Here is a 13,054-nt window from a genome sequence, read left to right as displayed (position 1 = left end):
CCATAAATGAGAATCTCTTGTGATGGTTTCTGAGGAGGGGGCAGGTTCACAGTGAGAACCAATGTCACTTGTAATGCAAAACTCACTTTTCATAGGAGAGAACCTGGCCTTGAGAGCCTGCTAGCTAGGAGCCCCAGACAATGTCTCAGCAGGTACCCGTCAGAGTCAGCGAGTGGCTGCTGCAGATACTGTGGCTTGGGCAGAGCTGGATTCTAACATTACTTTCTTATATGAGGGTGCGGGGAGGCAGAGGGTTGCAGGTGCAGAGCCAAATAGAGAAGCTTAAAGTCTTTCTACCCCTGTCACTTGTATCAGAGTTTGGGTGACTATGGAGGGGTGGGATTCTGATGTATGCCTGAGTCGTGTCTCAGTTCCTTGTGGGGGTCATGCTGGATTCAGGTTAGTAGGCAGAGTATAGTAGCAGAATATATGCATTTTGTTCCTGTGTGTGAATATGTGTGTTCCAAGGGGAACCTTGCATAAGTGAGTTTAATAATGTAGAGGCAGAATGGGTTCTTGGTGCACTGTGGTTTGAATATAAAATGGCCCAGCCCTCGGGAAAACAGAATAGCAGCCCCTCAGAGTTCTGCAAACAACATCTATAACCCAGCAATCCCACTCCCACTCATGTCCCTGAAGGACAGGAAGTAGGTCTCAAACAGGTGTTTGCACACCTCATCCAAGCACCAAAAGGGGGAAACCACACAAGTTCCTGTGGCAGGCATGGTGAAATAGTACTCAGCTTCAAAAAGGAAGAGTGTCCTTGGTGACAGGAACCAACCTTGAGGCCACTACTCTGAGCAAGACAAGCCAGTCACAAGAGGACACACACCATAGAATTCCACTCACAGAAAGTCCCTAGATTTAGTTCCACAGAGAGTGAAAACAAGATGGGAAATGGATGGCTGGGAAGCGGGTGACAGTCAGTGCTTCACAGGTACAGACGTTCAGTCTGGGACGATAGAGAGATGAATGGTTGGGTGGCTGCATGTCACTCAAACATGGCTAAGACAGCACATTTTGTATATGGTCTATCGTCATAATCATTGCAACGCATCTTAGTTTTCTTTGGCCATTGTGGGGAGAGTTGAGGTGTCTGGTCATATCCAGTGAAGAGCAGAAGGAATAAAAACATGCACTGCTAACTGCTCAGTTCATTTTCTCCACTCATTTTGGATTGTCCAGGATCCAAACCCAGGGAATGGCGCCACCCACCGTAGGGAAAGGTGTACTGCCTCAATCCGGATAATCAAGATAATCCCCTACAAACCTGCTCACAGGCCACACTGATCTAGAGAGTTTCTCACTGAGACTGTCTTTGCAAGTGTCTCTAGGTTGTGTCAAATTGACAGTTAATCCTAACCATCATAGCAAAGACAAGGAGCACTTGGAGAGGAAGGGGCAGGGTTGGGTAAGAGCTGAGGAACACGTCAGCCTCTTAGATGCCTCAAGACCCTGTGAGAAAACAGCCTGGGTGGGAAAGGGGCATAATTAGAACCATGGAGGGTACTTGCCATGCTTCAAATCCCCTGGATACCAGGTTCCTGGACGCCCTACTTGGCTCTGGGTAGAAGAGGGCTTTAGGCAGAGACTGCTGGTTCCTATTTCCAAACTTGCCACCTCTGAGTCAAATTCCTCACCCAATTGTGTATGAAGCAGGGAGGTGCAGACACTTGGGACCCTCAAAATGGTGAGCCCCAGGAAGGGTGAAGCAAAGGCCCTGAGGTAGGAGGCAGAGTCCTGACCATGCTCCTGCTGTACCCGTCTACCCATATCTGACCAGTGTGCCTGCACTGGGAGACCCTGCTGCAGGTAACCTGTAACTTCTCTTAATCCTTGCTGACAGGGTAGCTCAGCAGGGGCAACCCAGCCATAGCCCTTGTCCTCTCTAGCCCTCCTACTAGATCCCAGCATGCATCATAGTGTTAGCCTGTAGAAGGCCTGAGAGAGCCACAGGAGTTCCCAGGAGGCCACAGTGGACAAGATGTCTCTCCAAACCTGTGGCCATCACATACTGACCTCATGACACATGTCTGTCTTTTTTTTTTTTTTTTTTTTGGTTTTTCGAGACAGGGTTTCTCTGTGTAGCCCTGGCTGTCCTGGCACTCACTTTGTAGACCAGGCTGGCCTCGAACTCAGAAATCCGCCTGCCTCTGCCTCCCGAGTGCTGGGATTAAAGGCGTGCGCCACCACACCCGGCTGACACATGTCTGTCTTAGCTGCTCATCAGATGACATGTTCTTCAGCCCAGAGGTCCTCCTTATTTCTCCTGGACCTTGGGGAATGCTGTGGCACCGGGCCTAGCTCTCACCTGCTGTGAAGGGCTTGGAGACATCTCTGGGACTCAATTTTCTTGTGGCCACAAGTTTTGGGCTGTTGATCCTCCCCTCGAAACAGCTGTGGCGGGGTGAGACTTGAGGTCTACCAAGAAACTGGAACCCTCTTTCAATAGGAAGTCAGACCCAAGTGTGACCCTCTTTCTCCACGCAATCATCCAGTCCCGCTGACCACTGACCACTCCTCAGAGAGCAGTGTGTTGCCTTGGGACCCCAAAGACATACTCAGTGACAGTAGTGGGGCACCATTAGGTTGGGCTTCAGTCACCTCTGAAAGGAATAAGGGATTCACTTCCCAAAGATGACATCTACACAGAAGAGGAGCCCTGTCCGTGAGCTATTGCTCCCCTAGATGCCAGAGTTACAAAGGCTGACCCTGGTAGTTTCCCAAAGGAATACTCCAGAAAGGCATTCTGGGAAAGGGAGGTAGAGAAGGAGGGAGGGAAGACAGATGTTTTGAATGAATGAACGAATGAATGAATGGTCTCATTCACAGCCTCCCAGTGAGAGTCCAGCCATCTTCTGTCCTTTAGTTCTTTACTTCCAGGTAGGACTCAGAGTCTGCAGTTGGCCAGACTGAGTGAAGCAGGGCAAGAGATGATTTTAAAGGTCCATGAGAACACAGGCCAGCTCCAGTGTCAGGCGCCTTCATTCCAACTCCAAAGTAATCGCCTGGCAAACAAGCACTGTCTAAATATCACAGTGTATGGGTCAGACACACTGCAGCCTGGAAATGTCAGTGGTGGGGGCCTCCTCAGAGCTCCAGGATTAGCCCAGGCACCTGAGCCACGTGTGCTTGCCTTCAGCCTGGCCCTAGCCCTGCACTTGGGCTGCTCCGAGCATCCGGAGAGGCCTCAGGTGTGTACCCGTGGACAGATCATGGGGTTGGGCCTCCTGGGGGAAGGATGTTGCCTGTGGGGTCAGACTGAGCCATAAGTGACTGTAGCTTGTTCTCACTAGGAACCAAGAGTAGGGGCAGCCCCACAGAGAAAGCCTGGCTGTCCCAGGCCCTCACTGTGACATCACTCACCCTGTGTCCTCCCTTGTTCTCTTTCCTCACTTCTACAAAACCTGATGGCTTGCTCAAATGGTAGTTTGAGGCTGCTGGGTGGGAACCACTGCTACCATCTGGATAGGTGCTGGGAATGAGGCGGCCATAGCAGCAGCTGTCATGACATTTAGATACAAAGTGCCTATGAAATGTAGCCCTTCCCTAAGACACCAAGGCCAAGTGTAATTAGGACAGACTCACATACAACTTGTGGGGAGGAAGAACTGAGTTTTCTGGGTCCCATGACTCTACCTCCTCTGTCTATGCTGGGCAGTCATCATCAGTCAACAGGCCCAGCTGTGAAATCTTCAGGCTTAACTCAAGTGAATGCATGAAGATAGCAGTTGTTTAGCTTGGAGAATAGTGCTACACAAGAGGCGAGTTCACCTTGCTCCCTGAGACCGTATCTCACACTGGCCTGGAGCTTGCTGGAGCCACTGAAACTCTGCTAACACAGCCTTGGGCCATGCTGTGGGGAGCAGAAGCCACCTTGTAGATGAGAAGAGAGGAATACACAGCAGCACAAACTGCAAGAAAGAGATCACTCCCATTCAGAGTGGGAACCACTGCCCCTCCCTACCACATGATGGGAGGGTGACCACCACCCACAGGCTCCAATGCTTCCGTGGGGCTGGGGTAGGCAGGCAGCCGTCTTGCAATTAGACATGATTGCTGTCACATCGCCACTGTGGTCCTTGTGAGTGACTAATGGGAACTGAATGCCACTCTTATTGCTTTTACTGGCTAATTTGTCAAACTGTCAAATACGCTGGGAGGTGGTGTGGAGGGTTATGTGACTCACTGGTGCACGGGTTGGGGGAGGCAAGGGCTTTAGAGTCGGGTGGGAGGGAACCAGGAATACCTGGAAAGGCTAGAGATCTGACCCATGACATTTTATGAAAGTCTGAGGGGCATGGGAGCTGAGGTCACCCCACCTGTCACATATCCATGGCTGCTGAGTTGTTCAGGCCCTACTGTGTACACACATGCTTACACAAAGGCTTGGGGATGTAGAATACATGCCCTGCCCTTTCATGCACATATAGATACAATGGCATGTGCATAAGGCATATACATGTGTATTGCATGCAGACCAAATATGGTTAGATATAGATCATGGGTCCCTGGCCTGGACACTCATGTAGCCAGCCACCAGTGAATTTGGCATGATACATCTCTATCATCTCAGGGTTGGTGTGTGGGTTGCCAGGTGACATAGGTACAGCTGTGAGCCTCTGCTAATGTGAGGCTAGTGTTGGACTCTTCAGAGAAGGCCTGGTGAGTTCAATGGTGACTTCCTGTTTTCTAGGACTAGCAGATGGACACTTGGCTCTATAACCTGTCCTCTGTTCATCCCTCTACCTCCCTGTCTTAGTTGCTCTCTGGCTATTGGTCCTCCCTCACCCTGATCTAGGCCCCTGGGTCTTTGAGAATGCTACAGACATGTGACTAAAGCCATCTCCCACTGGAAGCTCAGAGAAGGGCCAGCCATCTCTCAGCAGAAGCAGGGCTCTTTGGAAGGACCAGAGCAACTGAGAGCTGCCATGGGTCACTCCCAGGAATCCACTGTGAAGATAGAGAAACTGAGGCCCAAGGTATGAGAGGCTGAGCTGAGCTGGGGCTCTCTCACCTGTAGACAGTGGATCTCCAGGAATAAGGCAGGCAGAGAAACAGTGTTGGTCTTCTTACTAGCCAAAGATGGAAGTCAGGAGGGTGGGCTGTCTGGAAGATACTCTGGCCCTTGAAGGCTTGGTGAAAGTGGGGAGGCAGGGTGGTGGGAGCAGACAGGAAGGGGCTCCTTGGGGAGAGACTTTAGGGCCCAGAGCCAGGGTTGAGACACAGGGGCTGATCAGCAGCTCTTGCCTCTGGTCTGACTTTCAGCTGCCCAATTATCCCTAAGTGTCTCCTATCGACCGCAGCTGGTGCTGTCTAGTACATATTCTGTGCCTACAGCCCCGAGGCTGCTGCTCCATCCGATGGCCTTGTTAGGGCTAATTGCTCTGGCATTTGGTTCTGATGAGGACAACAATGGCTGAATCCTGTGAGATGTCAGAGAGCTTCATTCTCTTTCCAGTCAGGTCAGTGAGTGGTATTGGGGACACCTCCTCAGACTTCCATCCACAGGGCCTTGCAGTCTCGAGACCACAAAGCCCAGGCTGAGCATCAGGTCCCTGCTTCACAACCCATCTCGGTCTCCTGGGTGGCAGGGAAATGCAACCTCATTCTCCCTTCTGTCTTGGGTTCACTCTGCATAGCGCTCAGACAGCCTGTCATGATATCCTGACTGACTTAAATCCCAGAGAGGGTTCTACTGCCTTTTTCCGGGCCTGTCAGTTAGTGATTCCAGGGACCTGCATCTTTGTGAGCAGGAACACTGGCCCCAGAGCCCATCTAGTGACAGGCTTCTTGAGACCCTGACATCATGTATTTCTGTAGAGAGTGATTTGGGTGGACTGGTCAAAGTGGGTGGGGTATGTGTTTGTGTATGTGTGTATCTATGTGTATAGCATGTGTATGAATGCATGAACAAAATATTATACATGTATGCTTATGTGATCCTGTTTATATGTGTGGACCTGTATGTGCCTGCCTCTCTGCACATGTGTATATCTGTGATCATGTGTGTTTGTGTGTGCATGTGACTGCTCCTGCGTATGCATCTGTATATGTGCCTGTCTCTCTGCATCTAAGTGTATTTGTATGTCTATGTGTCTCTGCATATTAGCACTGCGAGTCTGTATATTTGTGCGTGCATATGTTTGTGCATGCATAGGTATGTCTATATGTCTCTACCACAGTTGTTTGTACCATCTCTCTCTGAATGTATCTGCATATGGTCATATGTATACATGTATGTCTTTATACATGTGTGTATGCCTATGTATGTCCTCATAAAGATATGTATGTGCTCATGCGTCTCTGTGTGCGCGTGCTTCTGTCTGTCTATGATGGAAGACTATGATGCTGGTTGAAGGTGACCTTTGACCCTAGGTTGTGAGAGCATGTATTCTAAAATGCACACAGGTTTCCATAATGCCCAAAGCTATGGGGTAGATCTGCAGTGATTGGTATGGCTGGGGTCCTTGCTCCAGGACCAAGGATCAGGACACCCACACACACACACACACTAGTCCTCTACCTCTTTAGTTCCCTGATGTCCTGGGCAGGGAGACCCCACATCAGTAGGGTGCATACAGGATAAGGCAGCAGCCTCCACACCAGCCGTACTGATGCCAGTGAGTGGGTGTGCTGTCATTATGGGCAATTAAACACCGTGCTGAAAGAGGCTGTGGAAAGAGAAAGGCCCCTTCTGCTGCCTGCTCCGCAGGCCTAATCACTGTGGTGACAGAGGAGGATAATTATCAGGATGACTGTGAATGGCACAGGCATTACAGGGGTGCAAAGGACTCGAGAAGGGGGGGCATACTGTGCCCCCAGCACCCATCTGAACCCAGAGCAGGCAGGGCCTACTGCACTGGTCTTGTGCTTCAGCTCGGTCTCCTTTCTTTACTGCTAGGGGCTGCTTCCCAGCTACTCCTCTTGGCTCTGTGGCTTGCCTTCCAGCCTGTGTGCTGTCCGGAGAGCCTTTAAAGCCTCACTTCCACCAACTAGAAGTCTCTCTCCAGCCCTGCCCTCAAGTGCATCTCTTCAAAGTAAGGTTTAGCAGCTGCAGCTGGGGGCCCTGAACCCCACCCCTGCTGTCTTCCTTGAAGACAGAAGTGTTGGGAGCTGAGGATCTGGGGTAGAGACTGGCTGTATGATCCAGAGAAGTAGTGTGCTTCTGGGCCTCAGATCTCCCTTCTGTAGAATGGGCTTGTCTGAAATGGAGAGGCTGGTGCTCCTCTGCAGGACCTAGTGGGAGTCACCATGAGTGGTTAAAAGATCCAGCTTGTCTTTTAGTGGGCTTTGAGAGGAGGTAACAGGGCTGAGTTCTGGAAGCCTGACCAAGGGCAGACTTAAGGGGCCTCTTGGAGTCGTTCCCATCAAATAGGGGACGGGACACAGCTAAAGTGCCCAGGGCTTCTCTGTGCCCACAGATGCTTTAGATCTTGGCACAGTGTGGTCTTCCAGCTGTCTCTGTGTGTATGTATGTATCTCACAGACAGTGTACAGTGGCCTGGGTGTGCTATCAGGCTGGATATGGACAGAGGCAAGAGTTTGTGACAGCAGTTATCTCCCAAGAGAGTCCAAAGACATCATGTTTTCAAGTTTAGGCCAGGTGCTACTTGAGAAAGCTCAGACACAGACAAAGGTCTGGAGAGCACATGTCCTCCACCCCCACCTAGCTTCTGTTGCAAGCACCTCCTGCGGAGACAAGAGAACGAATTAAAAAGCAATATTTGTGTCAGTGTAAGACATTTGCCGAAAGGTTAAATCCACATTCGTGGTGCTGCAGAGCAGCCCCCTATGCAGGATTTGTTAGATACAGCTCCCTCCTACCCTGTGCCAGCTGAGCAAACGCCAGGCTGGGTGGGGTGGAACCCAGCTTGGGTTTGCCTCACCCTGGAATCCCCAGCACCCTCCAAAGGAGGACCCTGGGGTGGGCATGCAGACCTGGGGACTGGGCATAGATAACCTTTGGGTTTGGGCAACAGCCCCCACTCCTCAGGATTGAAGGTTAAGGTGCAGCCAGCTCTGCCTTCATGGTGGAAATGTCTCCACGTGACCCCTTCCTGGGACGCCAGGCAGGCCAGGGATGTGCTGGGCATGTTGAGACAGGAGTGGGCTAAGCCAGCAGAGTTGCTGACCCAGGAAGAGTTCAGAGAGGGGCATGGAACATGGGGAGGGGTCCATAGTGAGAGAGAGCAGGCAGTGCAGAGTAAATAGTCCCTGAGCTGGGGTTTATGGGATTTGCAGGATCTTGCTCAGAGAAGGCAGATGAGAGATGCTGCGCCAAGCTGGGTATCACAGAGCCTCAGACTCCTGGAACAGGAACTGTGGGGGTCAGGTCAGCAAGGGGAGGTTAGGGAGTGTTCCCTTTGTACTGACTTAGCATTTATCCTGCTTTTAGGGGGGAGGGGGGCCAGTGGGGGATGCACAGTAAGGCAGTGATGTGACAGGCAGCCTGCGGCGAGTTCCTGGTTCCTGGTGTGAAAGAGCTGGGAAGGAAGAGGGCTGGGTCTGGTAAGTACAGCAGGCAGTTGGTTCCTGAGAGTCCAAGCCCTGTCTAGGGGGTGGAGTGAGACTTCAGAGGGGGAGCTAAACGGGGTGGGGGCTGGGGAGTCCAGGCTTCTGGCTCCTGCTAATACTCAGTGTGCTGGGTCCTCAGAACCTCAGGGTAGCCATTTGCAGGGTGAGAGCTCTGTCCTTTGGCACTTCTGCAGACTCCAGTATCCAGAGGAATAAAGATGGTACTCTTCCTCAGTTCCCTTAGTGAGAGGACACCTTTCTCTGAAGGGCTTGGGCAGTTGTCCTGAACCATTACCTGAAGGAAAGACTTGACTCCAGGGACATAGAATGGGCTCAGCATAACTCCCCTGCAGTAGAGAAAGGTCCCCTCTCTGGTCTCCTTAGAGATCCTGTTTCCTTGGCTGAGGAAGCTAGGGTGGATCTTTGTGTAAGTGGGTGTGGATGCTCACTGGAAATCAAAAGGCCCCTTAGTGTTAGACCTTGGGGTGCCATGGAGAGTTGATCACTGAGTGCATCCTTACATGGGGGCCAGCTGAGAATGGGGCTGCCTCTAGCTCGAGACCATGATGCAGGGAGTGAGTGGGGGAGCTCAGGATACTCTTAACTAAAGCAGAGGTCTGTTCCCCCAGGGAGGTGAGGTCAGAAGACCCTAGGGAGGTGCCAAAGGCTAGGGTTGGCACCATCTTGCCGGCTGTGTCTTCAAGGAGATGTTAATCAGAGGAATAGAACCTGCAAAAGTGGGCCAGTCTTAGATACACTATAGAGGAATAACCTTCTGAAACATTCTGTGTCTCATAGGACCTGCCTGAGGACCCAGCCCCAGTACCAGCACATACACTGGGGCAGTGAGTAGATAGTACACGTTGTTACATGGGCTGGGGGAACATGGCCTGTGCCCTGGAGAGGACTTGAAGACATCCAAAAAGCCAGTGAGAGGGCTCCTAGATTTATTTGTCTCCAAGGGCTATAGTCTTCCTAACATGAACCCTTGGGTAATCCAGCATGGGCGCTCCCGTGGCTTGGTTAGAGAGCTCTAGATGTCTCCTGTCCCAGAACACCAGCCAGCCCCTGTCTTCATGTCGTGTCTAGGGCTGAGGGTGATTCAGAGGCAGGTGCCTGCGACAGTGGATGCAATTAGATCTAATGGGACGGAGGCCTCTCTTGCCCGTCGCCCTCGCTCTGTGCCCACCCCCGCCTCCCTCAGGCACAGCAGGCGTGGAGAGGATGCGCAGGAGGTAGGAGGTGGGGGACCCAGAGGGGCTTTGACGTCAGCCTGGCCTTTAAGAGGCCGCCTGCCTGGCAAGGGCTGTGGAGACAGAACTCGGGACCACCAGCTTGCACTATGCCCACCCCCAGCGCCTCCTCGCCACAGCCCAAGGGCTTCAGAAGAGCCGTCTCAGAGCAGGATACCAAGCAGGCTGAGGCTGTCACGGTGAGGATGACATGCTGTCACCCAGGGGTATCTGGAGCAACTTCTGCACCTATAGATGGGTGGATACCCCAGGCTGGGAGTCTATCCAGTGTCTGGTACCTAGGGTTGGAGTGGGTCTTAGTTCTATCCTGTCTCAGGGTTAGTTTGGGTCCTAGCTCTGGTCCTGTGCTTGGGTAAATGCTTCTGTTGTGTCCTGCTGGACTCCAAGAGGGACAGCCAGTACCTGTTTCACTGTGCCAGGCTTCTGTGGGTTCTATTGTGTGAAGTAAGGGAAAATCCCCCCTGGGTGGTCTTGGGAGAGAGCCCCATGATCCAAGTCCCCCCAGTAGCCCTCCCTACTTATCTGCTCCCTTGGGTTCTCTAGCCTTGCCTGTCATAGAGTGTGGTGTTCCAGTAATGCACACTTCTGAGCACACCTGGTCAGCAAATGGCTGGTCTGCCTGTTGCTGTCCTGTGCAAACGGAGCCCATGTTCTACGGTACCTCTTCAGCCCCCAAACTCTGGGACAACCTCTGTGTCTCCTCCTTTTTCCCTTCTCACCTTCTACCAGTCTGCTTCTGTGTTCCCTATGAGCAGGGCTTAGGAAGCCACAGGGACCAAGGGGAGGTGCTACCAAGACATCAAACAGTCCCTTTTGCCGGGGGTGGGGGGAGAATCAGCTCATAAGAAGAGCTTTCAGATTATCTTTGGGACCCCATCTAACTATTGCCCTGGGTTGACAGAGACCTTAATGAGACCAGTGTGACCTTTAGAAATTTAATTTGTAGGTACTTCTCAGGGGACAACTGTGGGGTCAAAAATGCCCCTTCATACTTCTTAGCTGCATGACTCTCTTCTCAGCTCCCTGGGAACCACCCTGTCTCATGTTCTTCCCAGCGAGCCGGGGGCTCTGGCTGTATTCACAGTGTCCTGCTGGAGGTCCGGAGGGGGCTCCAGAGGGCATGCTTCTCCCCATGACTAGGACATCCCTAAAACCCAGGACGACCCAGAACCTTTTGGGGAGTTGAACTCCCAGATTAGAGTTCAGGCTTCTCCTCTCTGAAGTCTAGGTAGTTCTGAGTGTTGGGGGATTAGGAATACTGGTTCACAGCTGTGGCAGACACAGAGCCAGTGGAGTCCATACAGAGGTACTCAGACAAGAGAGGATAAGGTAACCAGGAGGAGGGGGAGACATTTTGAGGGGGCTATTTCCAGGTAGGAGGACAGCCTAGACAGGACACCTGGCTAAGAACCACTTTCTTTTCCCCAATGATGATGTGTCCACAGGGCTCAGCCTCTCAGAGAGTCGGGAGGGAAAGGATGCTTGTTTAAGCTGTGTACAGTACTTTCTACCTGAATGGACCACCCAAGCTATTCACTCCCCAGGATGTCTGAGGCTTTGCGCTCCTACAGTCTCTGGGCGCTGCTCACGTACATCAGAAAACAACCTGAGTCACAGTCCTCTATCACTAATTCAGTTAGGTCTAAGCCTGGGAGGTAGGTGACAGGGCACCTCTATCTTGGGAAGATGGCAGCTAGGAGCCCCTGATTTCCAGTTCTGCCATGGCTCTCCAGCCCTAGCTGCCCACCATGCCCTGTCAGAACACTGATTAGCATGTTCTGTCCTCCACTCCTGCATGGCACCCAGTGGTTTGACCAGAGCCCTGGAGGCGGGATCAGCAGAGGCAGCAGTATGGAGATACAGGCATGTCTCTGACTCTCAGTCCCCAAGGTTCATTGGACGGCGGCAGAGTCTCATCGAGGATGCCCGCAAGGAGCGGGAGGCGGCAGCAGCTGCAGCAGCGGCTGCGGTAGCCTCCACGGAACCTGGGAACCCGTTGGAGGCTGTGGTATTCGAGGAGAGGGATGGAAATGCTGTTCTCAACCTGCTCTTCTCCTTGAGGGGTACAAAACCCTCCTCACTGTCTCGAGCTGTGAAAGTGTTTGAGGTGGGTTGGCTTGGCTTGCTGGGGTAGCACGCATAAGATATGTAAGAATGGCTGTGTCCTCCCCCCACCCCCAGGGCTGAAATATAGCTGCTCAGGCCAACAGAGGCTGGGTCTCAGGGACTATCTTTCAGCTCCTCCAGTTAACCTCAGCTCCCTGACTCCCACTACTATATATACACAGCCTCTTACCTACCTGCCCAGGGGTCAATGAAGCAGCTGATTACATTGTTGCTTTGGCTAATGACCTGCCCCCCCTTCCCCTGCTCCAGAAAAACTCTCAAATGACATTAAAGCCAGAACCCTGTGAGCTCCCAGAATTGACAGCCTGGCCTAAGTGTTTTGTTGCTGGGCAACAGAAGGTGAAGATGAAGTTGACCCCTGTCCACCAGTCCTGAGTTTCCTATTTACCCTGTCATGGCCTGAGACTTGTGTCCTTGATATGGTGGAGTGTGATCCAGGCCTTTGGGCGTGGCCAGTAAGTCAAATGAGACCATTAGGGGATAGCCCCTTCTGTCAGCAGGGGAATCAGGCTATCTGCTATGCTTTCTAGACATACAGAACTGTCCAGAAAGGGGACCAAAGGCACAGCTGTGATGATTCCTGGCTGGATACACAAGACAAAATCCAATCTATTGGTGACACCTTCCAAAATTCATAGGCAAGGGTAAAAACAAAATGAACAAAAACCAAACGAACAAACAAACAACTGACTGTGCCTACCAGGGTCCTCTGTCTCCCTTATTCCCACTATTATGTCTCTCCATCTCTCCCTACCTGTCATCATCTCTCTTCATCTTCTCCATCATCTCTCCATTGCTCCTTCCCCATCTGTCTCTCTCCTTCTCTCTCTTCCTGCTTTTGCTCCCGAAGACATTTGAAGCCAAAATCCACCACTTAGAGACCCGGCCTGCCCAGAGGCCACTGGCGGGAAGCCCCCACCTGGAGTACTTTGTGCGCTTTGAGGTGCCCAGTGGCGATCTGGCTGCCCTCCTCAGTTCTGTGCGTCGGGTGTCTGACGATGTGCGCAGTGCCAGAGAGGACAAGGGTGAGGATGGATTTCTGTCCCTGAGTGCAATCAAATAATCTTCTGGCCTGGGGGTGGGAGGCAGAGTATCCTGCCAGGGGGGACTCTGAAGTGTCCACAGAGTTGGACCACCATGCTGGCTCTACCTTCTAC

At 52.1% G+C, this 13,054-nt stretch overlaps 1 protein-coding gene across 2 annotated transcripts in view; it reads left to right on the top strand.

Annotated features, from left to right (window-relative positions):
• The window catches only part of Th (tyrosine hydroxylase), a 36,552-nt gene that overhangs the window by 19,487 nt on the left and 4,011 nt on the right, over nucleotides 1–13,054 (top strand). The window contains exons 1-3 of one of the 2 annotated variants that reach the window (XM_021168274.2): nucleotides 9,832–9,949; nucleotides 11,653–11,877; nucleotides 12,748–12,922. In XM_021168274.2, the coding sequence (XP_021023933.1) occupies nucleotides 9,860–9,949; nucleotides 11,653–11,877; nucleotides 12,748–12,922 (490 nt within the window). In that variant the 5' untranslated portion in view covers nucleotides 9,832–9,859. Of the gene's footprint in view, nucleotides 1–9,831; nucleotides 9,950–11,652; nucleotides 11,878–12,747; nucleotides 12,923–13,054 lie in introns of those variants that run through there. The other variant, XM_021168275.2, reaches the window with a different exon arrangement.

Source organism: Mus caroli, chromosome 7 (assembly GCF_900094665.2).
Source record: "Mus caroli chromosome 7, CAROLI_EIJ_v1.1, whole genome shotgun sequence".
In the NCBI taxonomy this organism is placed as follows: domain Eukaryota; kingdom Metazoa; phylum Chordata; class Mammalia; order Rodentia; family Muridae; genus Mus; species Mus caroli.
Note: the sequence above shows the minus strand (reverse complement) of the source record. Positions and strands in the feature narration are given on the sequence as shown.